The sequence below is a fragment of the Bos mutus genome, chromosome 11, assembly GCF_027580195.1.
Source record: "Bos mutus isolate GX-2022 chromosome 11, NWIPB_WYAK_1.1, whole genome shotgun sequence".
Taxonomy (NCBI): Eukaryota; Metazoa; Chordata; class Mammalia; order Artiodactyla; family Bovidae; genus Bos; species Bos mutus.
The window spans coordinates 103,740,854-103,768,485 of NC_091627.1; the positions used below are offsets into that span (position 1 = coordinate 103,740,854).

Here is a 27,632-nt window from a genome sequence, read left to right on the forward strand (position 1 = left end):
GTGGCACTCAGGATAAATGCAAAAACGTAAGGGAGGCCAGGCGGGTTGGCAAGGCAACTGGTACTCAAGCCAGCCAATCGGTGAAAGTCTCACCTGCGGGGGCGGGGATTATATGAGAGCCAATAGGACGTGAAGCAGATGGTCCCACGGACCAATGGCTTGGAGGACGGGGCGGGCTTTTAATGAAGGGACGGCGGTGGGAAAGATGGCGGTGGCCCTGGGACCCTCTGGGTGGTGGCAGCGGTGGCGGCGGCGTTTGTCGGCACGGGAAGTTTCCAGGATGTTGCTCCTTCTCCTTTTGCTAGGGTCTGGGCAGGGGCCACGACAAGTCGGGGCGGGTCAAACGTTCGAGTACCTGAAACGGGAGCACTCGCTGTCGAAGCCCTACCAGGGTGAGGCGCCGGGAGCTAGGTGGTCGTGCACTGGGAGGGCTTCGGGACCCCAGCTTGTCCATAGAGGCGGGGGCGGCGAAGGGCTTCGTGACCCCGAGGAAGCTGGGGGCGGTGGGTGGGAGCCCCTGGGGACTCTCGCTGTGTTCGGGAGCCACGGATCCTAAGGGCAGGGGTCAGCTTTCTCTCTCCCCACCCCTCGGAATTAGTCCTGGAAGTTTCCAGCAGGTCGAAGCAGGGTTCTCGGATGCCACTAGCGCCGGGCGTGGATGAAGGGGATTTAGCGATGGACAGGTGGAATGTGGGCAGGGGAGAGAACTGCGAACGGTGGACCGTGATTGAGGGCCACTAGCAGTAAGCTGGGCTTCTGATGGAGCTGTGGATGTGCGAGAAATAAAGCATGAGGCAGAACTGGGGTAGAACTTGGCCGCACTGAGAAGATAAAATGCTGTTGTCAATTAAGACACCTGTTCTTCTCCAGTCCAGGAGCCCTACTGATAAAAGAGGCTGGTTAGCTTTGGTGTGTTTAGTGTACATAGGCCGCTAGGCACAACTCATCAACCAGCAAATTTACATGGTTAGCTGCAGAGAGGACCAAATCAGTGCAGATGGCTTAATTTGTTTCCCTACTGAAGGATATGGGGACAGCATACAAACAAAAACACAAAGCATAAGAGAGTATACTCTGCTGCTAAAGGTGATTGCTTATTCACTTAGAGGATGTCTCCAGTGCCTTCTCCTTGCTAATACAGTGGGTAACAGACACAGAGTTCTCACTTGCAAGGGGCTGATAGTCTGAGGTAAGGGGGAAAGTAGCTTCTCCTTCAAAGAAAGAATGTGATTAAGCCCTAGAGCCCCAGAGAGTCAAGCTCTTTTTGGTATAACTGGGGACATTTTTTCTTTCACGGTGCTAAAGTTTACTCACATATAAAATGGGGAAGAATGAATCTGAGCATGGTTACTGTGGCGTGGATGAAGTGACAACTCTGATGTGCTCTAGGGTCTTCACCTGAGAAAGTCTTTGTGAAAAGAAGAAAGGTGGTAAAGAGTTAAGATTTAATGAGTGACAGGAGGTGGGACATGAAGGGGGAAGAAAGAGGACTCCAGCTTTCAGAGGGCCCATGGCGGTTTTCCAAATGGGTTGGGGTTGAAGAGAATGACTGATCTACTTCCTCCCCGTAGGTGTGGGCACAAGCAGTTCCTCTCTGTGGAATCTGATGGGCAATGCCATGGTGATGACCCAGTATATCCGCCTTACGCCGGATATGCAAAGTAAACAGGGTGCCCTGTGGAACCGGGTGGTAAGAGTCTTTCTCCCTCCTGTGTTGGTGACCCAGAAAAATGCTAAAAAAGTTCAGTGGCATACTGACTTATTCTCAGTCCCCGCCCCCATATTCTGTCTTCTGTGAATATGAAGTATTTTCATTTGAGAGATTATGATGACGTTCATATTGAAATCAGATATTTAGGGAGATGATCTCTCTTCCCCTAATTATAGCAAATAATTGGTTTTGATTCAGTTTTCTGAAATGTCTTTAGTTCCTGATTGACCTGATAGTGTTACTTTGGAGGTTAATAAGTCAACTCACATTTAATTACTTTGCTTTATAAAATAAAAAACTACTCTTAAATTTATCCTACACTTCATCCCAGTATCCCTGACCTCCTTCCCCCCCACCCCTTGTTATTTCCTTTTGAGTTGAATTTTAAATTTTATTTTCATGTAAAAGCCACTTTGAGCCCTTGGTCATTTTCTTTGTCCTTCCCTGGGCCTTTTCTAGCGACATTGTCTTCCTTGAGGTATGGCGGCAAGAAGTGAATGCAGTATTCCTGGTGTGGCTGCACTGTGATTTTGTACAAGTGTAAGATGATGCTTTCTTTTCGGTTTCCAGGGCTCTTTGCAAATCTTTTATGATCACTTTACTTTGGGGAGTGGCCTTGGCATTCTTCAATACTTTTGGGTGCTCAGAGGCTACGAACTTACTTTCCCATGGTTTTATCATTGGTTGTGGATAAGTGCACGTCAGAAAAAGGAACAGTTTCTTGTCCCTGCTCATTTTATGTGGCAGAGGCTTCTGAAGAAGCAGAGAGACCAGAAGTTTCTATGTGAGCTATTTGTACACTCTGGCCCCTTAACCCAGATTGCAGTGCTGAGCTCATTCTTGGACGGAATGCAGGGCAGTGTGCTTGGATAGAAGAGGTGGAGGGCTGGCGGCTGAAAGACTTGAGTTCTCAATCTGATGGTCTCACAGACCCTCTGTGAGCCCTGGCAGTTATTTATCCTCTCTCAGTTTTCAGTTTCTCCAACTGTCAAATGAGCTTCATCATATTGGTTCTACTTGCCCACCAGGGTTACTGTGAGAGTAAAATAAGGCAATAGACATGAACAAGCTTTGGGAAGTTAAGATGGTTACAGAAATGCGCTGTTGTTTGTTACATGTCTGTTACAAGAGTCACTGATACAGGTCTATGGATTCTAAGTGATTTTGTCCAAGGCTTGATACTTTGCTGTTATCTTGCTGGCTGTCTCTTTGTAACCCTTTTATGTAGCAGTGATTCTAGTCTAGGATCTAGTTATCTTGCTCTTTTTCAGATTCTCTGTTACCTATATTTTTTGTTATCTGACTGTCAGAGTGAGCCTTAGCATTGTTTCTGAGTTATTTGAATAGGATTGATTTGTTTGAGCAGTAGTGCTCCAATTTGGCTGTCCTTTGGAGTTGGTGGCTGGGTCCCACCCCAGAGATGCTAATTTAATTAGAATGGGTACTTGGATTTTTAAAAGCTCCTTGGGTGAATCTGACATGCAGCAGATTTTGAGACCCACGGTTAGACATAACCCTGAGCAGGACTGTGTAACACTGCGCTACACGAGGCCAGTGGCAAGAGCGGCCGAGGCCTCTTGGCTCAGTGTCTTCCCAGAGGTGTAATACCCCACTGGCTATGGGGGCAGCTTCTGGCCACTGAATTTCACTCTTGCCCTGAAATCGAAATCAAATAGCAGAAAGATGAGAACCCAAGATGACAACTGGGGGCTTGGCTTATCAGAGGAGGGGAAGCTATTGGAGATTTCAGGGTTCTTCGGTGAACTCGGAAGTGTCCACACCCCTTTTATTTTGACTATGTACTAATACTAGCACTTTAAGAGATTTCCCAGAAATTCAAAATGGAAGCTGCAAATAATTGTTGCTCAAGAGTCAGAGCAGTCTACTGGGTTTTTTTGTTTGTTTGTTTCTGAACAATCTACATGGAGGGCCTTTGCCTGAACTGGCCTATCTGCTCTTCCTTCCCCTCGTTTTTCACGGTGAAGCTTAACCAGGAGCCTCTCTAAACTAAATACCTACTCTAGTTTCTCTTTGAAAGTGTTCAACTATTTAGAACACTGAATTATCCACTTACTTCTGTCTCTACTTTTTTTTTTCTCCCAAGGTTTTGATACACAGTTCAAAAGAAAAACAGGAGTCTGTTTAGTGCCCACCTCCTTCGTGTTTTTCCACCAGAGGCTGTCTCTGTGGTGGGGCCAGGGGTGTCTCCTTTGGTGGATTTCTGCTCCTTGCCTGAGGGCCTGACACTGGTGGGGGCATAGCTTATCCCTTCTCGTGGGAACTCTGGGTTGCCCCTCAGCTTGGCATAGGGCCAAGTCTAGCTAATTAGAGTTGTTTGTAGTGGATGTTAATTATTCCTGGAGACCTTTGCCTGATGACTTAGGTTATCTTTTTCTTTTGTAATAAATGAGGCCTTGACCTTTCTTGAGATCCCAGCTTCTTAGAGTCTTTCTCTCAGAGGAGTGATCATAATTGCAGATGAGTATTAATTCAGCCACCTCTATCCTGGACACTGAGATCTTTTGCTGAGTGGGTATAGGATCACAGAAGTCTAACATGAAGTTCTCTCGTCTTTTCCAACCTTGGGATGCTATCCTGTTTCTGTTGGGAGATGGTGACGCTGATTGGGAGGTGTGTTCACTTATTATATTAAATACTGCATACAGATAAATGGCTCAATCTGTTTAATTTTACTACACAAACCCTTAGCAAGTCTTAAATTTTGGTTTTACCTCTTAGCCTCGCGTCCCCCGCGTTTGTGTTTTCCAAGTCTGTAGGCCGTGGATGAGGGCCCGAGGCCTGGTGTCTCAGGCTCCTCTTTGATTGCAGCGTCTCTTTCCCTTTAGCCGTGTTTCCTGAGAGACTGGGAGTTGCAGGTGCACTTCCGAATCCATGGGCAAGGGAAGAAGAACCTGCATGGGGATGGCTTGGCCATCTGGTACACGAAGGATCGGATGCAGCCAGGTACTGGGGCCCTGGGCTGCGCTTGTGGGGTGTGACAGGCCTGCTTTTTCACGTGCCCTCTTCGTGAGGCAGGCATGACTTCACAGTGCCAGCGGTTTTCCCTCTCCCTTGATGTTTGGATAAACACTGGCCTGTTTAGTCTCTAGAATGGGGTCTGAGTCCTAAAAACAGCTGACCTTGACTCATCCTGGGATGGTTTCTTGTTTATTGGTTACTTCCGCTTTCTCTTTGAAACTTCACGGCCCAGTTGGCTGAAGGAAACCACTGGCCCCCCCCAAATACTGACACTGGGCATACTGGTTTCTCCTGGGCCTGAGTAGAGACCTATCTCAGAACTCCTGAGTCAGGAGAAAGGAGAAGAGTTAGCTGTTTTTCCTTTTTGTACGGGAGGCTCTGCTGCAAGTACATGACAAACTGAGCCTGATCTGACCTGATCTCTTCTGCAATTAGAAGCAGAAACTTGGGAATTCAGTTCACTCGGGGGCATAGTCATCAACAAGTGTTTGTGAAGCACAATTCTTCAGGCGCACCTTAGCAACCAGGTCAAATCAGGGAGCAGCTGGAGTGCTAAGCAAGGAGACGCTGGCCTTCTCTCTCTCCCCTTTAATGACAAACAACTGCAGGTGCTTACTGAATGCTTGTTACAGATGTTTCTTCATCTTCAAGGGACGCCTGGGGGTCCTCTGAATCTCACTTTTTCCTCCATCACAGTGATGTGTTACTCCTTTATCTACTCTTGGCTTTGTTTCACTGTTGTTCATCGTCTGTTCTTTCTCTCTAGGGCCTGTGTTTGGAAACATGGACAAATTTGTGGGGCTGGGAGTATTTGTAGACACCTATCCCAATGAGGAGAAGCAGCAAGAGGTAATGGCCAGTGTCATAGCTTAGGTCAGCCACACCGAACTGACATCACAGCCCTTTGCCTTAGGAATGTTGTTCAGGAGGGAACACAGAAGAGGAAGTGAGGGGTTTGGTTCTCTTTTGTCTGTTGCACAGAGTTAATGTCTGTGTCAGTTTTTTTTTTCTAGAAGAGAGTCGTTCATGGTGCACAGTCTTGGGAGTGGTCCTCGTGATGAGGGCTTTTCAGTGTTAAACAGTGTTCTTTCTTGCGCACATTGGGAGCCGCTAGACTCAAGCATGTGTGGCCGGGTGGTGCTGTGGCTCCTAGGCCAGCACCAGAGCGAGCTGAACTGTGTGCCTCCACTCCCTTGACATCCTGTGTCGCTGCTGATCTCTCTTCTGCAGCTACTCCCTGTTCCCAGTATCCTTTTCTTCTTCTTCTCTTCCTCTAGGAAAGGCTGTAAAAAGATATTGATGAAATCTCAGCATTTTGTTGAAACCTGGTATAGGGTCCAGTCGACTTCCCTGGTAGCTCAGTGGTAAAGAACCTGCCTTCCACTGCAGGAGACACGGGTTCAATCCCTGGGTTGGAAAGACTACCCAGAAGAGGAAATGGCAACCCACTCCAGTATTCTTGCCTGGGAAATCACATGGACAGAGGAGCCTGGCGGGCTACAGTCACGCCAGGGGGGCACAAAAGAGTCAGAAATGACTTAGTGACAACAGCAACAGCAGTCTGGCTGTTAGCAGAAGCATCCTGCATTTCGTTAGCTGACCATAGGGTTCTCTAGTACTTGCTTATACTAGCAGCAGGGCTGTGCGCGCTCTCTGCCTGGGACTGCTGGCAGATGGTGGGAAAATGATTAGGACATGTTGTTGCTGGGTATCCTATCACTAAATCATATTTAGCAAGAAAGGCACAATTAGAAATGGAAGCAGAACTTACTTTTTCCCCAAAAAGTTCTTTATGAAAATTTTCAAACGTGTAAAAACAAATTGGATGAACAGATCATTGTCTATGCAAACCCAGCTTCAGCAGTTTTTCACATTTCCGTACAGAGTTTGGCTTAAAGGGGGTGGAAAGTGAGACCTGAGTTACGAGGGGAACCTTGCATTGTGGGTCAGTTAGAGACTTGCTTCTCGGTGTTGCTTCTGGGCTCTTCTTCAGTCTGCCAGACATCAGCCACTGTTGAGGTGCCCAGCCTGGGAATCAGTGAGCGAGATCCGCATGGCCCTCGCGCTCGGTAGCCCTGGCGTGTGAGCGTGCTGATGGGGTCTCTGCGGAGGTGCTCTCGGAAGACCTGGCAGGAGCATCTCACCTGGCGGGGACTTCCTCCAGGAAGTGATATTGACTTTGAAATCTGCAGAATTAGATCAGATTAGATGCAGATAGAAAAGCATATGTTAATGTGTTAAAGTTAGAGAAGGGACAATGAATGTGAAGGGGAAAAGGCAGGGGGAGAGAGAGATGAGGCTAGAGAGAAAAAGAGGGCCCTCAGTCTCCCCGTGTTCCAAGGCCTCCCTTCACCTTGCGTTCTTTGCTGCTACCGCTCTTCTGTCCCAAGCGCGTTTATGGGCCACTGTGACTGAGCAGCATCTCCTCGGGTGGCTGGTGACCTGTTCAGACCAGCTGCAGAGCTATTTGAGTGTAGGTGACTCGCCCTCACCATGCACATGGTGGGGCGAGTTCTGAAGGGTGGTGTGCCTATCAGGGAGTCTGGAGCTAAAAGTGTTTTAGAGGGTAAGCGCACTAAAGGATCTTAATGAGGGAGACGTCGTGAGAAGGGTTTGCAGTGCCGTTGAGGAAATAGTGGTGGTTAGAAATGCATCTGAAGCACGCGTGGGCTTTAGGGCTTGACTAGAGTTTTACACATGGCTCTCTGTTTCTCCCAGAAATAAATCATTCACGCTCTCTTAGCTTCCATTTCACTATCAGGCGGGAGTCATTCTGCCTAAGAGGGCAGATCTGATGGGCCTTGTTTTGTAAGGAGAGTAGATGTTAACCAAAAATATCAGTTTCAGGTGGTTAAAATTGGGACTTTTCTGCCTCAGCTGCAACTGCCCTTGGAATTATCTGCAAAGCATTTAAAGCTACTGCTCTCCAGGCCCCAAGCTCAGAGAGTCTGATGGGCAGCTTAACCTTTTCAAACATCTCTAGGTGAATCCCACATATAGCTGGCATAAAGGACCCCAGGATGCAGAAGCAGCTGGTTGGCGAGTGGCGTGAGCAGCTCACTGCTCTTCTCAGATCAGGCCAGCTTGGAAGTCGAGTTTCAGGTGCTTCCTATATTTTTTTAACGTAATGATTGTTTTTCCTCTCTTGAAACTGGAATAAGCAATATGCCGTAAATTTAACAACACATTCCCTCCAACCTTTATGTTGATGAAAACACTGATCCCTCTTGATCTCTTCATTGTTGGTGGAAAGAATTTTTACATTATTAAAAGAACTCTGTAACTTCGTAAATTCTCTTGTTATACTATTTGGATGTGATTTAGTGGGGTTTGTTTGTTTTTTTCTCAATCCTTGGTGAGGCAGTGTTTTCTAAGAGACACTCCTTTGGAAATTAGGTCCCAGGAATATTGGCCAGCTCTCAGATGTCATTAGGGATTGAGGCTGAGAAGTAGAAACCTATTTCTGCTACAGTTGAATACAATAAGATTATACATGCAATTTCAGGAGGTTCCTGGGTTCCCCAGAGTAGAACTGTAGACAAGATCTCCTCTTCCACAGAGTTGAACTATCTTCTCATTTACAAGAGCATTCATATACTGGGCTTTCCCAGTGGTTCAGTGGTAAAGAATCCACCTGCAGTGCAGGGGACGAAGGAGACAAGGGTTCGATCCCTGGGCTGGGAAGATCCTCTGGAGGTGGAAATGGCAACCCACTCCAGTATTCTTGCCTGGGAAATCCCATGGACAGAGGAGCCTGGTGGGCTATAGTCTGTTCATAGGGTTGCAAAGAGTTGGATGCAACTGAGACTTTACAGCACAGCACAGCATTCCCGTGCTGCCGTAACGGTGTGTAGCAGTGAAGGTTCAGACGTGCCTCTTAGGCACAGGGTAAGCTCTCAGAAAGTGCTGGCTGTTTGTGTTCACAGCACTAAATGACGTCCCTGGGGACATTTGCAGACATCTCGGCAGTGCTGCTGTGGCTCCGTGCTCTCCTTCTCCCCTCCCATCCTCCTTGTCTTCACACCTGGGTTCCAGAGAGCAGACCTGGCCAGCTTGCTCAAGTGCAGTGTGGTTTAGGTTGGTAAACCTGCTCTGAGAGTGACTCCTGGATGCTGGTTCATAGACTTGTGTTGGTTGGTAACAGTTTCCCTGGTTTGACAGTAGGAACAGTGAAGTGACTTCTCATAAATGTGAAATGTTTTATTATTTATTTATTATGAAATATTTCGTTTTTTTTTCATTTAAAATGTTCTTTTTAAAACTGATGTTTATTTTAGATGGCTGTCTTGTCATTGTATTTTAATACAGTTATTGTATTTTAATTGTATTTTAACATATTTAATAGGTTAAAAAAAAAATCAAGAAAAAGCAAACCTGTTAATCCCCAGAATGTGTTATGTGTTTAGAGATTTTTAGTGGTCCATAACAGCCAGTGGTCTGGGAATTACTGCTCTAGAAAACATGTGTTTGGTTTTGTGTTTACATATGAGCACCTGTAGACAGTATTTAGATCTAGAAACTCACTTAGTCATTGAATGAGTGTTGACTGCCTTTCGAATGCCAAGCACTGTGCTGAACGCTCTGCGTATTTCACGTCATCTTCATAGCGAGCCCTGGGAGCTGTGTGTTGCCCTCCCTGCTCACAGCGCGGAAGGAGAATCTCCGAGATGACGCAGGCGGCAGTGGGGGCCTCCTGAGGGCTGTGTGTGCCCCTTTTTCTACCTAGCGAGTCACAGCGAGTGTGCTCTGCACCTGTGGGGTTTAGCATAGGATTCACAAGTTCACGCGTCCCTTTGCATTCAAGGTGTGCTGAAGGTACACTAGTACCTTGTAGTGCAAAAAGTTAAAAACACTTCCCCACTCTTCAGGCACAGCAGGCAGGAGCTCCTAATTTTTGGTGACTCTTCAAAGAGGAATGAAACTGCCACCTTTGCCACAGTCAGGGTGATTCTTCTGCCTTTGGTTCTGGCTGTATATAGGCTGCTTTCCAAGCAAAGAAACTTAGCTTCTGTGTGAAATTAGTGGGTACCTAGGAAACCCTTCAGGAACTCCTGACTGGGTGTAGAAGTTAAAGTGGCATTTAAAGACTTAGGGTTAACGTGAGGTGGCAAGTTGAAGGCCAAGCCGTGAGTTGCTGAAGTGGACAGATTCCAGCTTGGAAGCTGCAGGCCTCTGTCTAGTGCTGTATTTCTTAAATTCACCTGGCACATCCCAGTCATCCATAGCGCCTTTTATTTTTTTTTAATTTTTAATTGATTAACTACGTCAGGTCTTAGTAGCGGCGCACAGGCTCTCTAGTTGTTACCCCGAGGCTGTGGGACCTTAGTTCCCCAACCAGGGATCAAACCTGTGGCCCGTGCTTTGGGAGGCAGCTTCTCAACTGCTGGACCACCAGGGAAATCCTGCCTTTTAAAAAATACATAGTCCCATGCCCCATTCTAAACCTGCTGAATGAGGCTCTCTGACTGTAGTTCCCTCATGTATGTGCAGTTGAAAAGCTCCCCCAGGTCATGCTGAGGCCCAGCTGACCTCTGGTGCTGAAAAAGAGGGTGCCTCACCAGCCTTGGCAAGGGTGAGGACCCCTTAGGTTAAAGATCACTGTTCTCAGCACTCCTCAAAAGTTACAACTTAAACTTCTGATCCCAGGTACTGGGGTTGATACATCAAGCAAGCCTTGGGATCACCGGAGCTCCCGAGTGCATTTTCAATCCCTTCTTTTCCCTCATTGTTCACTGAAGTTATGCACTTTCTTCGTCCGAAGCCCAATTCAGTAAACTGCTGACAACACATTCATAATCCCCTTGTCCTAAATGATAGTGGTAGAAGAGTACTTTTCCAGCAGTTCAATCATCCACTGGTTCATTTCATACCTTGTGTAGTCCTGTACATAGGCCACCGGTGGTGTAAGAGAACAGCTGGGGAGCTGGTCTGAGGCTCCCCCGAGACCCTTACTGTGACCTGTAAGGCCCAGTGTGGTCTGGCTCCCGCTTCAGCTCCCACCAGCCTGTTCTTCACTCACTGAGTTGCAGACACCCCTAGTTCTGAAGATGCTAACCTCATGCTTCTTCAGCCCCCATATTTCTTGGTGGATTCCCTCTCACTGCTTGGTCTCAGTTCAGGTGTTGTCTCCTCAGGTATATTTCTCCTCTGTATTGTATTGCCTATTTTATTTTTGTCATAGTATTTATCACTGTCTCAAACAGTGACAGACTTTATTTTCTTGGGCTCCAAAATCACTGCAGGTGGTGACTGCAGCCATGAAATTAAAAGACGATTACTCCTTGGAAGAAAAGCTATGACCAACCTAGATAGCATTTTAAAAAGCAGAGACATCACTTTGCCAACAAAGATCCATATAGTCAAAGTTACGGTTTTCCAGTAGTCATGTATGGATGTGAGAGTTGGACCATAAAGAAAGCTAAGTGCCAAAGAATTGATGCTTTCGAACTGTGGTGCTGGAGAAGACTCTTGAAAGTCCCTTGGACCACAAGGAGATCAAACCTGTCCATCCTAAAGGAAATCAACCCTGAATATTCATTGGAAGGACTGATGCTGAAGCTCCAATCCTTTGGCCACGTAATGTGAAGAACTGACTCACTGAAAAAGACCCTGTTGCTGGGAAAGATTGAGAGCAAAAGGAGAAGGGGGCCACAGAGGATGAGATGGTTGGATGGCATCATCAACTCAATAGATATGGGTTTGAGCAAACTCTGGAAGATAGAGAAGGACAGGGAAGCCTGGTGTGCTGCAGTCCTTGGGGTCCCAAAGAGTCGGACCTGACTGAGCAGTTGAACAACAACAAGATTGATTGTATGTCTCCTCCCCTCTAATGTCAGCTCCATGAGAGCAGACATCTGCCTGTCTTATTTCCCATTGAGCATCCAGCGTCCGGGACAGTGCCTGGCTCATATTAGGTGCATACCCAGTATTAGAGAAAGGAATGCTTTGGGTTCTACCCCTTGGCCCACAGTAGGGCAGGGCTAAATTGAGCTTGTGTAGGTATCTCTTATTGCTAGTGCTGAGAACTGTAGCAGTTTTTTTGGAATAAAGCTAAACACCCTTGAACCTTCTGACTTTTCTAAATCTGTCCTGTTGCAACGTTCCCACGGAGCTTTTTCTTGCCCACATGTTGTAGGTTAGAATAACAATAACTGTTTGGAGATATATGTCCATAAGACTCAATTAGAGGGTAAATGATCCCTTTGGATTAGAGTTAATTTGATAGTCTCTCAAGTGGTGGGATTTTTGTCTTCTGGGCAAGAGCTACAGCCTGAGATCCTGGGCAGTAAAGGACATGTTGAATTTGGAAGAACCTAGCCATATTTATCACCCTCATCTCCCTCCTTGCCGCAGAAGTGCTGTCCTCTGGGCACAGACAAACTCCTGGCCTGACCTTTGGACTGTCAGAGACATAAGTGAGGCCTGCTTAGACAGTGTGATGCTGGGTGTTTTTATAGAGTTCTGAAAGTTTTAGGACCCTGTGTGGGTTAGAGAGGTCTTCCTAATGGACCCCCTTGAGTATCTGATGATAGCAGCAGACCTTCTCCTTAGAACATGTACAGGCACCTGCTCGTGTCGTCTTTTGCCTACAATTATTTTTGCCTATAACTGTGAGGGGTCTGAGGCCTTGCGGGACGCCCTCCGTGGATGCTAAAATTCTATTTGGGGATTGAGATTGGTGTTCTTCCACTGCAGCTGGGTCATAGCTCTTGCACAGATGTTTCTTTCTGACTTGGTCTCCTGTCTTCTGTGCCCTGTCTTGTTTTTATAATAACCTGCTGGACCCTCTCAGGCCCAGAAGAGGCGGTATTCTCCGGGAGTCCAGGTACTCAATTCTTGACTCACTGTGGCCATCCCCGATTCCCTTGTGTGCCCATCCGACATTTGCGACTGTTCTCAGTCTGTGTGGCCATTGTCTCCAGAGTCACCAGTCTCCAGTTCCGCCTGCATCTTCATCTTGCATGTTGATTGTCTAGAACAACGAGGAACCCCGCAGAGCAGTGGCATGTCTCATGCTTCCTGTCCTTTCATCACCCTGCCTCTCTCTTCACTGCCTTAGCCCCAGGCTTGTTGTGAAATGGTTAGCTTGTCATTTCTAAGGAAGAATTTGCTCCACAAGGGCTGTTGGAGAGAGAGGGTCTCCGAAGTAGGTGGGAGGATGGGTGGGCTCCGGGGAGACTTTCAGTAGGAGAACCTTGCCCACTGAGTATTACTGAGAGAAGTTGTGTGTCGTGAAGGGCCAGAAGGTCTTTTGACTGAGGATAGTCACCTGTGGCTGGAGAGGCCACCTGGTTCTGGCACTGTCCTTTCTGAGTCCTGATCCATTTCACATCATGTGCTTATAGAATGTTAGAATTTGAAAGGTGCTGTCCTAAATGGAAAGAGTTCCCTGAGCGAACAGGTATTTTCGAACAGAATACCTGGGTGCACCAAGTATTGGATTGGCCAAAAAGTTCATTCAAGTTTGTCCATAAGCTGTTAATGGAAAATTAAAACTTTTTGGCCAACCTAGTACTTGCCTTGTGGGGGAAGAGGTGGAGCTATGGTGGACACATACAAAGAAGCATAATAAATGATTTTTCAGGAAGTTTACGTGGCAGTTGGTGATATGTGTTTGTATGTATGTGTATATACACACACACATGCATACACACAGGGGCTTCCGCAGGGGCTCAGCGGTAAAGAATTTGCCTGCGATGCAGGAGTCACAGGAGACTCGGGTTCGATCCCTGGGTCGGGAAGATCCCCTGGAAAAGGGCATATTAACCCACTCCAGTATTCATGCCTGGAGAATCCATGGATGTCGGAACCTCTGGGCTACAGTCCAGAGGATTGGAAAGAGTCAGACATGACTGTAACAGCTTAGCACACGCACACATACAAGTAAGAAGAAAACCAGTCTTGGGTGGAGTATAAGTGCCCAGTGCTGATCTCTGGGAGGAGAGTCAGGCCCAGAGTGTCAGAGGGGCCATTTCCAACCCACCCCAGATGGGAGGAGGATTCCTGGAGGCAGGTACTGAGGTCAGTCACTTCTTGGCCTTGTCCCTCGAGTGACCCTCTGAGCGTGGGCCCTCGGAGGCTGCTAGTGACAAGGCAGAGTGGCCGTCCGGTCTGTCGTGAAGAGCTCAGCTTTGTGTGCAGAAGTCCCGTCACTGTTGGCACAGGCGTTCCTGCGAGCGCTTCCTCACCACCCTCTGCTTTGCCTCCCCTGCCTTCCCAGCGGGTGTTCCCCTACATCTCTGCCATGGTGAACAACGGCTCCCTCAGCTACGATCACGAGCGGGATGGGCGGCCTACAGAGCTGGGGGGCTGCACAGCCATCGTCCGCAACCTCCATTACGACACCTTCCTTGTGATCCGCTATGTCAAGAGGCACCTGACGGTGAGTCCCTGTCCGGGCCCGTCGGCAGTGCGGGCCGTCTCGCTCCGCTGCCGGGGCCCGGCCCTGACTTGCCCCCCCTCTCTGTGCTGTAGATAATGATGGACATCGACGGCAAGCACGAGTGGAGGGACTGCATAGAGGTGCCGGGGGTCCGCCTGCCCCGGGGCTACTACTTTGGCACCTCGTCCATCACGGGCGATCTCTCAGGTACTGCCCTGCATGCTCCTTACTGGCCCTAACTCAGGTCATATCTCACTAGGCAGGCCCGGGCGTGAGAGCCCGCTGGGCAGAGCTCTGGCAAGCAGGTGCCCACGAGTGCTCCCCTTCCTGCATTCTTGTGTGTAGAGCCCAGATTGCCAGGCCTGGGGTCGTCTCGCACACTTGTGTCTGGCAGAGGCTTGCTGCTAACAGCAAGCAGTGCTCGCCTCTTCCTCAAGCAGTGCTTCCAGCCTGTGCTCTCCTTTTTCTTATGCCTGTTTCTGCAGGCACATCCTTTCACCCATATGCTGACTTCCCCTTCTCCTCGCAAAGCTTATCCTTGACTGACCCCCAAACTCTTTTGTGCTCAGATTTTTTTTTTTTTTTAAATAAAACCTACACTTTATTTATTTATTTATAGTTGGGCTGCATTGGGGCTTCTCTTGATGTGGTGTGTGGACTACAGAGCTTGCAAGCTCGGTAGCTGTGGCTCTTGGGCTTAGTTGCCCAAAGACGTGGAATTTCAGTTCCCCAATCAGGGATCGAACCTGCGTCCTCTGCACTGGCAGCACGGAGTCTTGACCCTGTGCTCAGACGTTTGGCTGTGTCGTGTGTGCAGAGGCCTCTGTAAACTACCCGCGTGGCAAATGCTGCGTTCGAACCTGTGTCTCTGCCACGCCCTGCCCTCAGGAAAGCCCCCTCTGTTTCTTTGCTCTGTGTGTTTGCTCTTTGTCTTCTCTTGAGCTCATTTGACCAGTTACCCTGAAACTCCTGCCTTACTTGACTTATGTGACATTAGCAGAACCAGGCTCTTGTATCTTCTCTGGATTTTTCTACCTACTTGTTTCCAAAGTTTCTCTTTTATGTCCCTAAGCCTCAATCATGATGTCTTTTGAGGTAAAGAAACTTTTGGTTCTTTTGATTAATATAGTGTATTATGACTGAAGCTGGTATGAAATAGAACTTCCTTGTGTCAAAACAGAAAAGCAAATGCCCATCTGAAACGTGCAGCATCTACTTGGTCTTGGCCCATTGTTGTCAGGAGAAACTGTGGGCTGTCCTGTTGTTTAATCTCGATCCTGGCACAGAAAACATTTTTTCTAATTGAAGGTAAATCCAGTTTTTTTCTTTAACCTGGTTTTACCTGCTAAAGATTCTAAGAGCCCAAACAGCTGTAAATGTCATCCTGATAATAGAGATGGCAAGAGGTCCAGTCCGCAGTAGCAGCCTAGTAGCACTGAGCACCCTACACTCATGTTTGTGGCCTCTTAATACCAGTTCCCACTAACAAGAATAAAAGCTTCCTGGAGAACGTGTCTGATGCCAGGTCTAAGGTAGGAAATACAAGCTAAAAACTTCCCAGAAAAGCAAAGAAGATATCAAAAACTTGTAGGTTCTTGTAAAAGGACTCAGGAGTCAACTTGAATAGGCTCCCACTGGGTAAAGTTGGTTTGAGTTGAGCATCAGTAAGAGGTACAACTTCAGTGTATTTTGTTGTTCAGTCATGTCCAGTTCTTTGCCACCCCGTGGATTGTAGCACACCAGGCTTCTCAAACTCATGTCCATTGAGTCAGTGATGCCATCCAACCATCTCATCCTTCAGTTCAGTTCCGTTTAGTCGCTCAGTCGTGTCCGACTCTTTGTGACCCCATGGACTGCAGCACTCCAGGCCTCCCTGTCCATCACCAACTCCCGGACTTTACCCAAACTCATGTCCATTGAGTCAGTGATGGCATCCAACCATCTCATCCTTGGCTGCCCTTTTCTCCTCCTGCCCTCAATCTTTCCCAGTATCAGTCTTTTCCAGTGAGTTGGCACTTCATATCATGTGGCCAAAGGATTGGAATTTCAGCATCAGTTCTTACAATGAATATTCAGGACTGTTTTCCTTTAGGGTTGACTGGTTTGATCTCCTTGTTGTCCAAGGGACTCTCAAGAGTCTTCTCCAGCACCACAGTTCAAAAGCATTAATTCTTTGGCGCTCAACGTTCCTTATGGTCCAGCTCTTACATCCATACATGATTGCTGGAAAAACCATAGTTTTGACTATATGGACCTTTGTTGGCAAAACGGTGTCTCTGCTTTTTAATAAGCTGTCCAGGTTTGTCATAGCTTTTCTTCCAAAGGACAAATGTCTTTTGATTTCATGGCTGCAGTCACTATCCGCAGTGATTGAAACACATCAAATATGTTTGAATCTGTGAGTTTAAATGTTACTTTAAAAGGGGAGAGAAAAAAAATTGAGCCCCTAACTCCTTCATCCATCTCTGGTAATTAATAGTGAGATTCAGGGTCATAGTCACAGGAACTGGGAAGAGTTAGCCACAGTCCAGAAGGGAAGTGTGCTCCAGGCCAGTCGCTGTGCCCTGCCCATGGCCCGTTAGACAGCTGCTGTGCGGCCCTCTCCTCTTGGTCATGTGTGTAGTCCATGTTAAAGGGAAGCTGTGGGGCTGCTGCGTCTCCTGAAAGGTTTTACCTGTGATTGGGGCTGAGTTCTTGTATTATCTCTCAATTTTGAAATTATATAGGGGGCTTCCCTTGTGGCTCAGTGGTAAAGAATCTGCCTGCCAGTGCAGGAGACACAGCTTCAATCCCTGATCCAGGAAGATCCCACGTGCTGTGGAGCATCTTAAACCCGTACGCCACAGTTACTGAGGCCTGTGCTCTAGAGCCCGTGCTCCAAAACAGGAGAAGCCGCTGCACTGAGACACAGCCAAAAGTAAATAAATTTATGTAGGTAATGCATGCTTGTTGATGAAAACCATATATATAGGGTAACGTAGAATATTCCCTGTTGCCTGTCCTTACTTTTAGATGAGAAACAAGAGGTTTTGGTGGTGGGTTGTTCTTTTTTTTTTTCAGGTCACTGTGTGTGAGCTGTGCACTAGAAGCTTGAACCAGGACATTCTTCTCAGGGTGCCTTGAGTCATCCCTTTGTCATTCTCTCTGTCTCTAGACAACCATGATGTCATTTCCCTGAAGCTGTTTGAGCTGACGGTGGAGAGGACCCCGGAAGAGGAAAAGCTGCATCGGGACGTGTTCCTGCCCTCAGTGGACAACATGAAGCTGCCTGAGAGTGAGCACAGAGGTCCCGGGAGAGGGCCCCACGGCCGGCCAGGGGGTTGAGGCTGCTGGGGGACCCAGGGGCCGTGCAGCCCAGCAGTGGGGCCTGGCTCCCCTCTGAGTTCTTCTCCGGGGCCCCTGGGGCACTGGCCCTGCTCTCTCACTGGGCTCCACGTTACCCGTGAGCAGTTCAGGGCTGCTTAGGTTTTCAGTTTTGGCATGTGGAAAGGGTGTACTGGAGCTCCGGCTCCCAGAAACTGGAAGAGCTCTCGGTCGGTCCTTCCCTCCTCGAGCGGCCCACTCCTTCTGACCTCCTTCTCTCTTGCTTCCTCAGTGACAGCCCCGCTGCCTCCCCTCAGCGGCCTGGCCCTCTTTCTCATCGTCTTTTTCTCTCTGGTGTTTTCCGTCTTTGCCATTGTCATCGGGATCATACTCTACAACAAATGGCAGGACCAGAGTCGGAAGCGTTTCTACTGAGCGCCCCCCGCAACCTCGCCCTGCGTGACTGTCCCCTCAGCGTGCGGGGGGAGCTGCGCTGACCTACCCACCCGGCCGGGTGGGCCTCCTCCTGTCGCCAGCACCTGGTCGGGCATGCAGGTCTGTCCCTGGAGCTGTGCGGGCAGGGACGCCAGCTCCCCCCATCACCTGTGAGGACGGCCAACTCTGGCTCAGGAAGCCTCCCCCGGGTGATGCTGCTGCGATGTGCCTTTCCCCAAGGTCCCGCCACTTGGGAGTGAAGAGGGCTGGCGAGAACCTGGGCCGCCGTGATGCCAGAACCACCAGAAGGAGTCACCGAGCTCAGGCTGCCTTGCTGTTGGGCTCACAGGGCCCTTGGGCTTCACTTGTAAGTCTTCAAAGACTAGAAACTGGTGACTCCTCACACCTTCTGGCCAGCCAGCCACTGGTTTTTGATTTTTGTCCAAGCCCCTGTCCACCTGAGGCACTTTCCTTGGAAATCTGGATAGAAATCTCTTCCCTGCCTCTCCGTCCTTCCATCATTCTCTGCAGATGCAAGCTGAGCTGGAAAAGACACCTGGCTGCCTGTCCGTTAGGGCCTGGGGCTGCAGGACACACTCGGGTGTCACTGACCCTTGTTAGGTGGCCATGGGGAGGGGGCATTCTGCAGGGGCTTGCCACTCTGGCCTTTGTTCTTGAGGGTGGATCTTGGTTCTGTTGGTGTGTTCGTGACACTCCCAGTTAGGCCCCTTTAGGCCCCCGGTCAGGTGTGTGAAGTCAAGAGATGCTTGGGAGACGTCACGGGTGCTGTGGGACTAACTGTGAAACTGCTCCACGTTTTGACACTGAAAGCAACATCTACCACGTGACCTGAGGACGTGGAGATGTTTCTGGATGCTCCAGAGCCTGCTTCGCTGCATGTTTTGTGTTCATAACTTTCAGAATCCTACTTAGAGTGTCAAAATGTAAGGAACCTTTCTTCTATAGCCTCAGTTTGGATGCTCCCCAAAGAGGAACTCTTGCTTCTCTTCCTTAAGTGATAAGAAACGGTGGTTGTAAATCTGGGAGCAGTGGATCCCCGTCACCTGTGCCTGGAAGAGTTCACTGTTGTTTGAGCAGCAGAGCCTGAGCATCTTCCTCTCTGGGTCAACCCTGATGCCACTGCCTTACCCGACGAGGAGTCGGGCGCTGCTCGCCTGTCTGCCCTGTGATTCTGTTGCTGACAGGTGGACTCTCCCTGGAGGGTCTGGGCTCGGCTCTCCTAACCCTGTGCTTCTGTAGCCGGAGGGAAAGTCTTAACGTGGCTGATGAAAACCAAACATGCCCTTTTGCGTGGCCTTCCTTCTAGGGGTGGGTTTGGCTAAACCTTCGGCCCATCCACCCTTGCTCTGCCTTCTGGGATGGGAGAGCCCTCTGCTCGGTGCAGAAGGCAAGGGGGGTCCCCTCGGCCGGCGGGGGTGGTGGTGTCGTCTTTGGCTTTCTCACATCCTTCCCACGAGCTGTAGGTCTCTCCTGCAGGTGGGGTGACAGTGGGGCCCTCCCGACCGCCCCCACGCACCAGGGCTTGGCCTTCAGTTTCTTTGAAACTGAGGAAGCAGATGGCTGTTTTGTGTTTTTGAGCTCCAGGGGAGACTGGATAGACACCTATGTTGGGGGCACAAGGGTGGGCTCGTGAACTGGCCCGAACCGGGGGTGCAGGAGGGAGATCTCAGCCTTGAGGAGACCACACTTGTGGCTTTCGTGTGATTCTAGCTCAGGAATTTTTCGAGGCTCTGAGGAAGGCAAGAAGACGTGAAAGAGGGTATACTACCTCCAGCCCCCGACTCGGGGCCAGCCTCAGAGCAACATGTGTGAGGTCTGACTAGCGTTGTAGCTTTTGCTTTGGTTCTTGCCTTGTGTTCTAGAAACACGCCAGTTCCCTTCTCCAGGGGATCTTCCCAACCCAAGTCTCCCACATTGCAGGCAGATTCTTTCCAGCTGAGCCCCCAGGGCAGCCTTCCTGTCGTGAGTAGGGCCCAACATTGCTCTGGGCCCTGGAGTCCCAGCTGTGTCCCAGGACGAGGGGGCCACCTGGCCACATGACAGGGGAGGGCAGCAGCCCTACCCTCCAAGGAGCCATCTCTCCTCACGGATGCCCTGGCCTTCTGTTTCCTCCAACCTGAGGCCCACAAAGTGGATGAGCCCTGGAGGCTCAAAGAGGTGCCTCCCGCCCCTCTGGGTCTCGTCCCAGAGGCTGGCCTTGCCTATGGTGGTGTCAATCGCCCAGATACAAGGTGCCTCTCTGTTACAAATGCTCTTTATTTCAATGGAAAATTACAGCTCTGCCCTGCTTGTTGGAAGTGGTTTCTGAGCAGAATGGCTAGACTATTCCAAGTCCCCAGAAACAAGGAACCTGTAGGAAGCTGAAAGGTGGGGCTGTCGGTGGGCCAGGAGCCCAGCCTGGCAGATGGGGGGGATTAGTTCTATGGGGCCGGAAGTGCTGGAAGAATATCCCGCAGGTGCGTCACGTGTCCCTGGAGGTGTTTCAGCCTAAGGGCCGTTGTAGGTTTCAGGCTCTGCTGGGGAGTGGTGAGGTTGGAAGAGTTGGTGCTACTGGCGTTTGGCGCATTGATGATATTGGCGTATATTTGAATGGGGGCATTCAGCCGAAGTTCCGGTTTGATCCAGCTCATGGCCAAATAGTTCTAGAGAGAACGAGCAACGGTCAGCCTGAGGTAGCAGCCCAGAAACACTCTCTCACATCATCCAAGAGGCATGGCACCTTCGCCCCTGTCCCCTAGGCTTGTCACTCACCGGAGCCGAATAGATAAAGTTGAACAGCAGAAGCCCTATGAGCAGTATGATGGCGGCGGCTATGATTCTGAAGCGATAGCGTCTCCAGAATACACGGATGAATTTCCCAATGGGTGACCGGAACCACATGAACAGGGTGTGGGTGCGTCTGTCCGAGAGCAGGGTTGGCAGAGAAGGGAAGAGGGCAGAGGGAACCTTCAGGTCAAGTAACCCAGAGCAAAAGGGCTTTCAGTTTAAAAAAAAAGCAGCTCTGCTTCTGCCCACCCCTCTCTCCCTGCAGCTGCACTCCCCTGATTATAACTGAGCATTGAGTTGGAGTTGAGGGGTGGGTTAAGTACCCCTCTTTACTTCTCAGCCCCCTCCCCAGCCAGGCCCAGCAGCTCAGCTTTTTGCACCAGGAAGAGAGCCTCAGTGCCTTTACCCTGCGGGACCCTTACAAGGGAGGATGGAGTGTAGGGTATTGGTTGGGTTCTGACTGGCCTCGTCCTGCCGCCTTGATTAAGGCTTCCTTTTCTGTCAGTATCTCCAGGGTCATCTTCACTTTACCCTAGAAACACCATGGGTTGTGGGGGCACTGAGTTCAGACAGCAGGAACAAGAACCTGCCTCTTCCAGGGTTCAGAAGGGAAAAGGGGTTCAGCTCAGGTCCCCAGAAGTCTGTTAGAGCCAGCTTATGTGGCACAGCGGGCTTCCCAGTGGCTCAGAGGTAAAGAATTCACCCGCCAAGGCAGGAGACTTGGGTTCAACCCCTGGGTCAGGAAGATCCTCTGAAGAAGGAAATGGCAACCCACTCCAGTATTCTTGCTGGGAAATCCCACGGACAGAGGAGCTTGGTGGGCTACAGTCCATGGGGTCGCAAACAGTTGGACAGGACTTAGCGACCAAACAGTGTGGCTCAGCAGTCAGCCCTGTAACCCAGGCAACAGGCACCTGCCCCAGCTCCTACCGACAAGCGCCATTTGCCACCATCGAGAACCTGGCAAGGCCACCAGCCAGCCACATTCTTCATCTTAAAGAGTGACGAGTGCTTGTGCTGGAGGAAGTGGGGCCACTTGGGGTCAGCCTCCAGCATCCTCACAGAGCACAGCCTAGCGTGCGGGGCCGGGAGGGGCATGTCCGACAAGTCCAGCTCCAGGACACCTAAACCCAGAGAAAGGTCGTCAGCGGGAAGGCACTTCCCTGCTCTGTGGCTGCGGGCCCCGCGCCGGGGTCTCACCTATGAAGTCATCCGTGGAGATGATGTTGTTGTCCCAGACCTGGATGATGAGCCGGGCTGGGAACTTCGTCACCGTGGGGTCCAGGCTCCATATGTAGTCCTGGAGGGTGGCAGGACGTGTATTACCGGCCTGGCTCTTGAGAGTTCATGGCCACTGAGCCGCTCACCACCCAGCAGCGATGGGACGGCCATGGAGTAGGAGGAGTGGCAGGAGGCCACATTCCAAGTGTCTCCATGCAACTCGCAGGCTCTAGGGGGAGGGGAGGAGCGTGTCTCACCCCCCACCCCACCTTGGGCCTGTTGGCTGTGTGCTTGGTCACTTAGTCGTGTCCGACTCTGCAACCCCGTGCACTTAGCCTGCCAGGCTCCTCTGTCCATGGGATTCTCCAGGCAAGAGTACTGGAGTGGGTTGCCATTTCCTCCTCCAGGGGATCTTCCCGACCCCAGGGATCGAACCCGTGTCTCCTGCATCAGCAGGTGGATTCTTTACCACTGTGCCACCTGCGAAGCCTGGGCATGTTACCTTCTCGCTCAAGACACACACGTGCTCTGCTGCCAGGTAGTCCAAGGTGAAGATGAACCGCCAGTTGAAGATGCCCTCCCCCGTCAGGGAGCGGTAGTGGACGTCCGTCTTCTGCGTGTCCTTCTCCAGCCCGAAGAGCCACCTGGGGCCAGAGTCTTCTCACCTGGGGTTCTCGGTTGATTGTCCCCACTCCCTGAGCTGGAGCCCCAGGGGGAGGGCCGCCCAGCACACCCTGAGATCAGGAGCATCCCCACTCCCTGAGCTGGAGCCCCTGGGGGGAAGGCTGCCCAGCACACCCCGAGATCAGGAACATCCCCACTCCCTGAGCTGGAGCCCCTGGGGGGAGGGCCGCCCAGCATGCCCCGAGACCAGGAGCACCCCCAGGAATGATAGAACTTGGCATACCGGAGGGCACCCTGTGCCCCCTCACCCTTTGACATAGATGTCGTTTATCCTGTCGTAACTTAAACTCTTCTCCTTCGGGTCCACAAGGGTAGTTTTCCAGATAACGCAGCGGAGCTCATACCTGCAGCCACCATTGTCTGAAGCTTTGTGGAGGAATAGCTCCCCAACCGCAGCCTCAGCAAAGGAACAGGCCTGGGAGGTGGGGGGGGGGGTGGCTGTGCTCCGTTTCCACCCAAGTCAGGCTGGGCTTGGGGGGACGGCACGAAGCAGCGGCGCCCTAGAGTCCCAGCAGAGGGAAAGTGTCCCAGTGACTCGGGGTTGGAGCCTGCTGGTGCCCCGCACACTGGCTGGGCCACCCTGCCTGGTGTCACTCACCTTTTAGGTTTCCTGGGCCCAATGTTGACTGGGGGGCCGGGAGGCCCAAGCTTCTTGGGGAAGATGTCCACCCACATTTGCACCTTTCCCTAGAGTGGACAAGGATAAGCTGGGCTTGGCCAACCCTCCCACCCCGCTACTCCCCGCTCTCAGCATGCTGGCCTGGTGGGGGTCCCCGTCCCAGGGTCTAGGCCTGCTGAGGCTGTGTTTCTAGCACTAAGTATTGGGGGATCTGGGAAGTCGATGGACTTCAGACAGGAAGTCAGCACACCACACACCAGCTTCCACTTTCTTTTTTTGGTGGGGAGAACATGCTGGTGGCGTGTGATGGCTGTGAAGCTGGGGGCTGTGGTGCTGGGGCATCACATGTCACTGGGGTCTGCAGGGGGATGCCATTTAACAGGCCCTGCCTGACAGCCTCTCTGCACGGGGCTACGAATGGGATGGGGGCTGTGTTGATTAACCACCTAGTGGCCCCGAAAAAGGGTAAGCTTGGTGATCACCAGGTCATTTCATGTTGTGGAACCACATCCTAAGGATACCAAGCACAGAGGTCTAGGCAAGAAGGGATAGAACCAGTGAGGAAAGGGGAGAGAAGAAAGCAAGAAGGAGTCACCAATACTTCGGCCACCTGATGTGAAGCGCCGACTCATTGGAAAATAACCTAATGCTGGGAAAGATTGAGGGCAGGAGGAGAAGGGAGCAACAGAGGGTGAGACGATTACACAGCATCACTGACTCAATGGACGTTAGTTTGAGCAAACTCCGGAAGCTGGTGAAAGACAGGGAAGCTTGGCGTGCTGCGCTCCATGGGGTCACAGAGTCGGACACAACTTGGCAACTGGACAACAGCAACAAAAAGAGCTACCAACGGTGAGTCCTTCAAACCACGTGACCTAGTTTTACTCTTCTGAAACCGGCCCCACTGAATGAGAAGACAAGTTCAGTGAGGGTGGTTTTAAAAAGTGCTCAGCAGAGAACTTTGTTACGTAGAACGTGCTGTCAGGTTGAGAGATGGGGAGAATGCCCCGAGCCATTCTGGTGGCTGGAGGACGGGGGATCACTGGGGTGCCTGTGGGGATCTTTATTCTTTTTGTTTGGGGTTCCTTGCTGTATAGAAAACACAGCCTGCATTTCACAGCCAAGTCAGGGTTATGAAGTCTGACCCTGGCGGGTGGGGCCCCCAAATGCTTCCACAGCAGACACAGGGCCTCAGTTTTTCATCAGCAACTTTTCCAGCTCTGACTCTCTCCACTCTGCGTGACGTCGCTGCAGCTTCTTATTAACACACCCAGAACAGATTTGTCGTCCTTGCAGTCACACCTGTGCATGCCTGGCCTTTCCTGCCCCTCTCATCCTAGATGGTGGGGCTTCCCTGCCTCCCGCTCTGGCCCCTCAAGTCTCATACCTGGTCAATGCCCGGCTGGCTGTCGCTGTACAGAGTGCGGGTCTCCACATGCTCGGGTACCAGCCCCTGGGTGTGCAGGAGGTACAGAGCCAGGCGCTCTTTCTTAGATCCCAAGAAGCGCGCTCTAGGGGGCTTGAGTTCTGTATCGGAGAGGGGATGGGGAGGAGGTATCAGGAAGTCAGGGGCCTTCCCATCCCCCACGTGGGCCCAGCCTTCACCCTCAGCCTGGGAGGCGGACTTGGTTATCCATTACAGGAGGGTATGGGACAGGGTGGTGCTGGTGGTAAAGAACCCTCCTGCCAATGTAGATTAGAGAGATGTGGGTTCAATCCCTGGGTTGGGAAGATCCCCTGGAACAGGAAATGGCAACCGACTCCATGCCTGGAGAACCCCATGGACAGAGGAGCCTGGCGGGCTGCAGTCCAAAGTTCACACAGAGTCGGACATGACTGAAGCAACTTGGCATGTGTGCAGAGGACAGGGTGGGGGGCAATGCCCTCTGGCAACACCTCCATCCTGAGCCCCACTGGAGGCAGAGGCCTGGCCCTGCGCTTGCTGGCAGGTGTGTATGCTTCTCACCAAAGCTTTGCAGTTCGAATTTTTTCCCGTTGTAATAAACAGAGTCACCCTCAGGGCTGAAGAGAGGTGGTGGTAGTCCCTTTCGCTTGGCGTGGTGCTCCAAGAGCAAGCTTGGGGGCATCTGATCCCGCCACCTGAAGGGTCCTGACCTGTGGGGAGACCTGAGTCCTGGAGAAGCCCCTGCTGCCCGCTGCAGGCTGACTGGTGCTGGGAGCAGGCCTGCAGATGGGTTTGGGCCCCAGCTCCCCGGCTCGGGATGCAGATGTCTTCAAGGGGAGCTATGGGTTCCTTCCTCCACCCTCACCTGCTCCCTTGCCCACCACCCGCCACCCCCCGCCCAGCTCAGGTCCTCACTGGCAATAGGATTTGGAGAGCCCACAACGAGCTCCAAAGCCAGACAGGAGTCGGTCTTCAAGGTCAATGACTGTGGTTCCAATCATATCATCAGGTGAGAATAGGTCAAAGTCATATAGCTGGATCTCTAGGTCTTTCTCCAGGGGGATGGTGCAGCTCAGTTCAAACATCCTGGGGGGAGGGTGTTGGAGATAGAGACTGAGGACCATGTTATCCACCTGCCTCCATTTCTCCAGCATCCTGGCCCCTGTGCCTGTGCGCCACTCTGGTCCCGGTGGATATAGAGAGCAGAGCCTGGCATGACTGTCCTCTGCCAATAACCAGCCCTCAGTCCTGGTGGGAGCAATTTTTTTTTGGGGGGGGCGGGGGGCTGCTCTGGGTCTTAGTTGTGACACGCAGGATCTTTGGTTGTGGTGCGAGAACTCTTAGTTGCAGCATGTGGGATCTAGTTCCCTGAGCAGGGTCAAACCTAGGCCCCCTGCACTGGGAGTGCAGAGTCTTAGCCACCGGACCACCAGGGAAATCCTGGGAGTAACTTTTGATAGGCCTGGGGTGCAGGACTCTGAGCTCCCTTCCAGGGCAGCGTGTTAGAGAGGGAGGGGAGAGCTGGGCTGCCCGTTGGTGCGGGTGCTTTGTCCATCCGTTGAACACGATGCTAGGAACGCAGAAGCTAGAAGAATTGTCTGCTTCCAGGACTGCTCCTGACCCGCGGGGGAGGAGAGTAGGGGTGTGGGACCCGGCGCACTGGGCGGCTCACACGCCAAAGATGGGGTCCAGAGTGTTGGGCTGGTACTTGTCCCGGTTGCCAAGCATCGTCTGTCCCAGTTTCAGGATCACGTAAGGGTCACACTGGGGTTCAGAGAGAAGGGAGGGGAGGACAGGAAATAGGAATCAGCCTGGGTTGGCGAGGGAGCACCGGAGTGGGTCAGAGAGGAGCCCTTTGTGCAGACGTCTGGGCGTCAGCCTGAGGGAGCTCCAGGATGCTGCAGTGCAGAGTGAGGTGTAGGGGTGGGCAGGGCTGGGAGGCCAAGTGCTGCGGCTCGGGGGTGCTGGTTACCAGGCCGTTGAAGTCTTGGGGCTGCAGGTGGAAGGCTCGCACGATGTACACCCGCACCAGGCACTGCTGGGGGAAGTCCTCTTTCTTAGGCCAAAGCGGGAACTGGCGAGGGGGCTTGGGCGCTTCCGGGTTCTCAGGAAAGGGGTAGACGCGGAACTGGCCCTGTGCGTGTGTCAGGGAGAGAAGGTCTTGGCCGCCAGCCTGGCAGCAGCGGCCTGGCTGTGTAAGTCCCTCCAGGAGGGGCCCCGGGTCCCAGGTCAGAAGAGTGGGCTGTGTTGAGGATGGCAGGACCTGAAACCCACAAGGACCCTTGGGGGCAAGTGCTGCAGAGATGCTCAGGGAGGACCATGATGTTCAGGAGGGGTGATCAGGAAGGGCATTCAGAGGGGTGTTAACACAGGAACTGAGCTCCCGGTTTCTGCTGAAGGGAGCTCTCCACCCCCATCCACCCCTCCAGGTCCACACTTCTTTTCAAAAGCTTGAGCCTGAGCAGGGATTGAAAAGCCCTAGCCCTTCCTGCATCAGGGGAGGCAACCCTGAGTCCCTTCAGAGGTCAGTCTCTGACCCCCACTCCCAAGACTGTCAAGCCCTCCATTCCCATCCTCACAATGAACATATAGAACCAGGGCTCCTATCAGTCTTCCTCCAGGCAGAAGGGGCCCAGGGTGATGGGTGCAGCCACGCAGGGTTGGACACACACCTTGAACTCCCCTACCACAGGGCTGTCCAGCCTGGGCCATTCCTGGTAGAGTTTGAAGGTCTGGCAGAAGTCCTGCAGGCCTTGGAAGGCTGGCACAGCCTCTAGCTCGCAGTCATACACCTGTGGGAGGGCACGGAGGACCCCGCTGGTGGGGGCAGCCAGCCAGGGCCTGGCCTGAGGGGACCATTCCTAGGATGGGGCCGGCGGAGGGACCCCTGGGGTCAGCACAGCTGCCAGTGGGAGTGCTGGTTCCTGAAAGAGTGTGGCCACGGGTCTTGTGGTCCAGAGTCTTGTGAAAATGGTGCGGGAACACTGCCTGCTGCCCCTCTCCCCGTCTCCACCAGCGTGGCCGTTCCCTGAGGCCTCGGTACCCGTGTGCTGGCCTCCCCCAGGACTCTCCCATCCCTCAGTGGTCCTCGCTCTCAGGGGCCTGC

General features: G+C 51.6%; 2 protein-coding genes across 4 annotated transcripts in view; one reads left to right on the forward strand and one right to left on the reverse strand.

Moving 5' to 3' along the window:
• Positions 1 to 197: 197 nt before the first annotated feature.
• LMAN2L (lectin, mannose binding 2 like) lies at positions 198 to 19,114 on the forward strand. 3 transcript variants are annotated; one of them, XM_005891617.3, is made up of 9 exons: positions 198 to 392; positions 1,572 to 1,690; positions 4,558 to 4,675; positions 5,457 to 5,539; positions 12,483 to 12,515; positions 13,911 to 14,072; positions 14,165 to 14,279; positions 17,227 to 17,346; positions 17,668 to 19,114. In XM_005891617.3, the coding sequence occupies exons 1-9, from the start codon at positions 206 to 208 to the stop codon at positions 17,808 to 17,810; spliced, it is 1,080 nt and encodes a 359-aa protein (XP_005891679.1). In that variant the 5' UTR covers positions 198 to 205; the 3' UTR covers positions 17,811 to 19,114. The 3 variants fall into 3 exon arrangements, with proteins under 3 accessions (XP_005891679.1, XP_005891680.1, XP_070236121.1); XM_005891618.2 differs by lacking the exon at positions 12,483 to 12,515; XM_070380020.1 differs by lacking the exons at positions 198 to 392; positions 5,457 to 5,539; positions 12,483 to 12,515.
• Positions 19,115 to 19,433: 319 nt separating this feature from the next.
• FER1L5 (fer-1 like family member 5) overlaps positions 19,434 to 27,632 on the reverse strand; it is a 54,523-nt gene continuing 46,324 nt past the window's right edge. Inside the window, exons 40-56 of the mRNA XM_070380208.1 lie at positions 27,199 to 27,318; positions 26,499 to 26,660; positions 26,199 to 26,290; positions 25,442 to 25,612; positions 25,088 to 25,236; positions 24,509 to 24,648; positions 23,101 to 23,189; positions 22,751 to 22,846; positions 22,321 to 22,462; positions 21,798 to 21,897; positions 21,528 to 21,721; positions 21,020 to 21,129; positions 20,583 to 20,730; positions 20,297 to 20,473; positions 20,182 to 20,191; positions 19,919 to 20,032; positions 19,434 to 19,561 (exon numbers count right to left, since the gene is read on the reverse strand). Coding sequence (XP_070236309.1) covers positions 19,434 to 19,561; positions 19,919 to 20,032; positions 20,182 to 20,191; positions 20,297 to 20,473; positions 20,583 to 20,730; positions 21,020 to 21,129; positions 21,528 to 21,721; positions 21,798 to 21,897; positions 22,321 to 22,462; positions 22,751 to 22,846; positions 23,101 to 23,189; positions 24,509 to 24,648; positions 25,088 to 25,236; positions 25,442 to 25,612; positions 26,199 to 26,290; positions 26,499 to 26,660; positions 27,199 to 27,318 — 2,142 coding nt within the window. The remainder of the gene's footprint in view (positions 19,562 to 19,918; positions 20,033 to 20,181; positions 20,192 to 20,296; positions 20,474 to 20,582; positions 20,731 to 21,019; positions 21,130 to 21,527; positions 21,722 to 21,797; positions 21,898 to 22,320; positions 22,463 to 22,750; positions 22,847 to 23,100; positions 23,190 to 24,508; positions 24,649 to 25,087; positions 25,237 to 25,441; positions 25,613 to 26,198; positions 26,291 to 26,498; positions 26,661 to 27,198; positions 27,319 to 27,632) is intronic.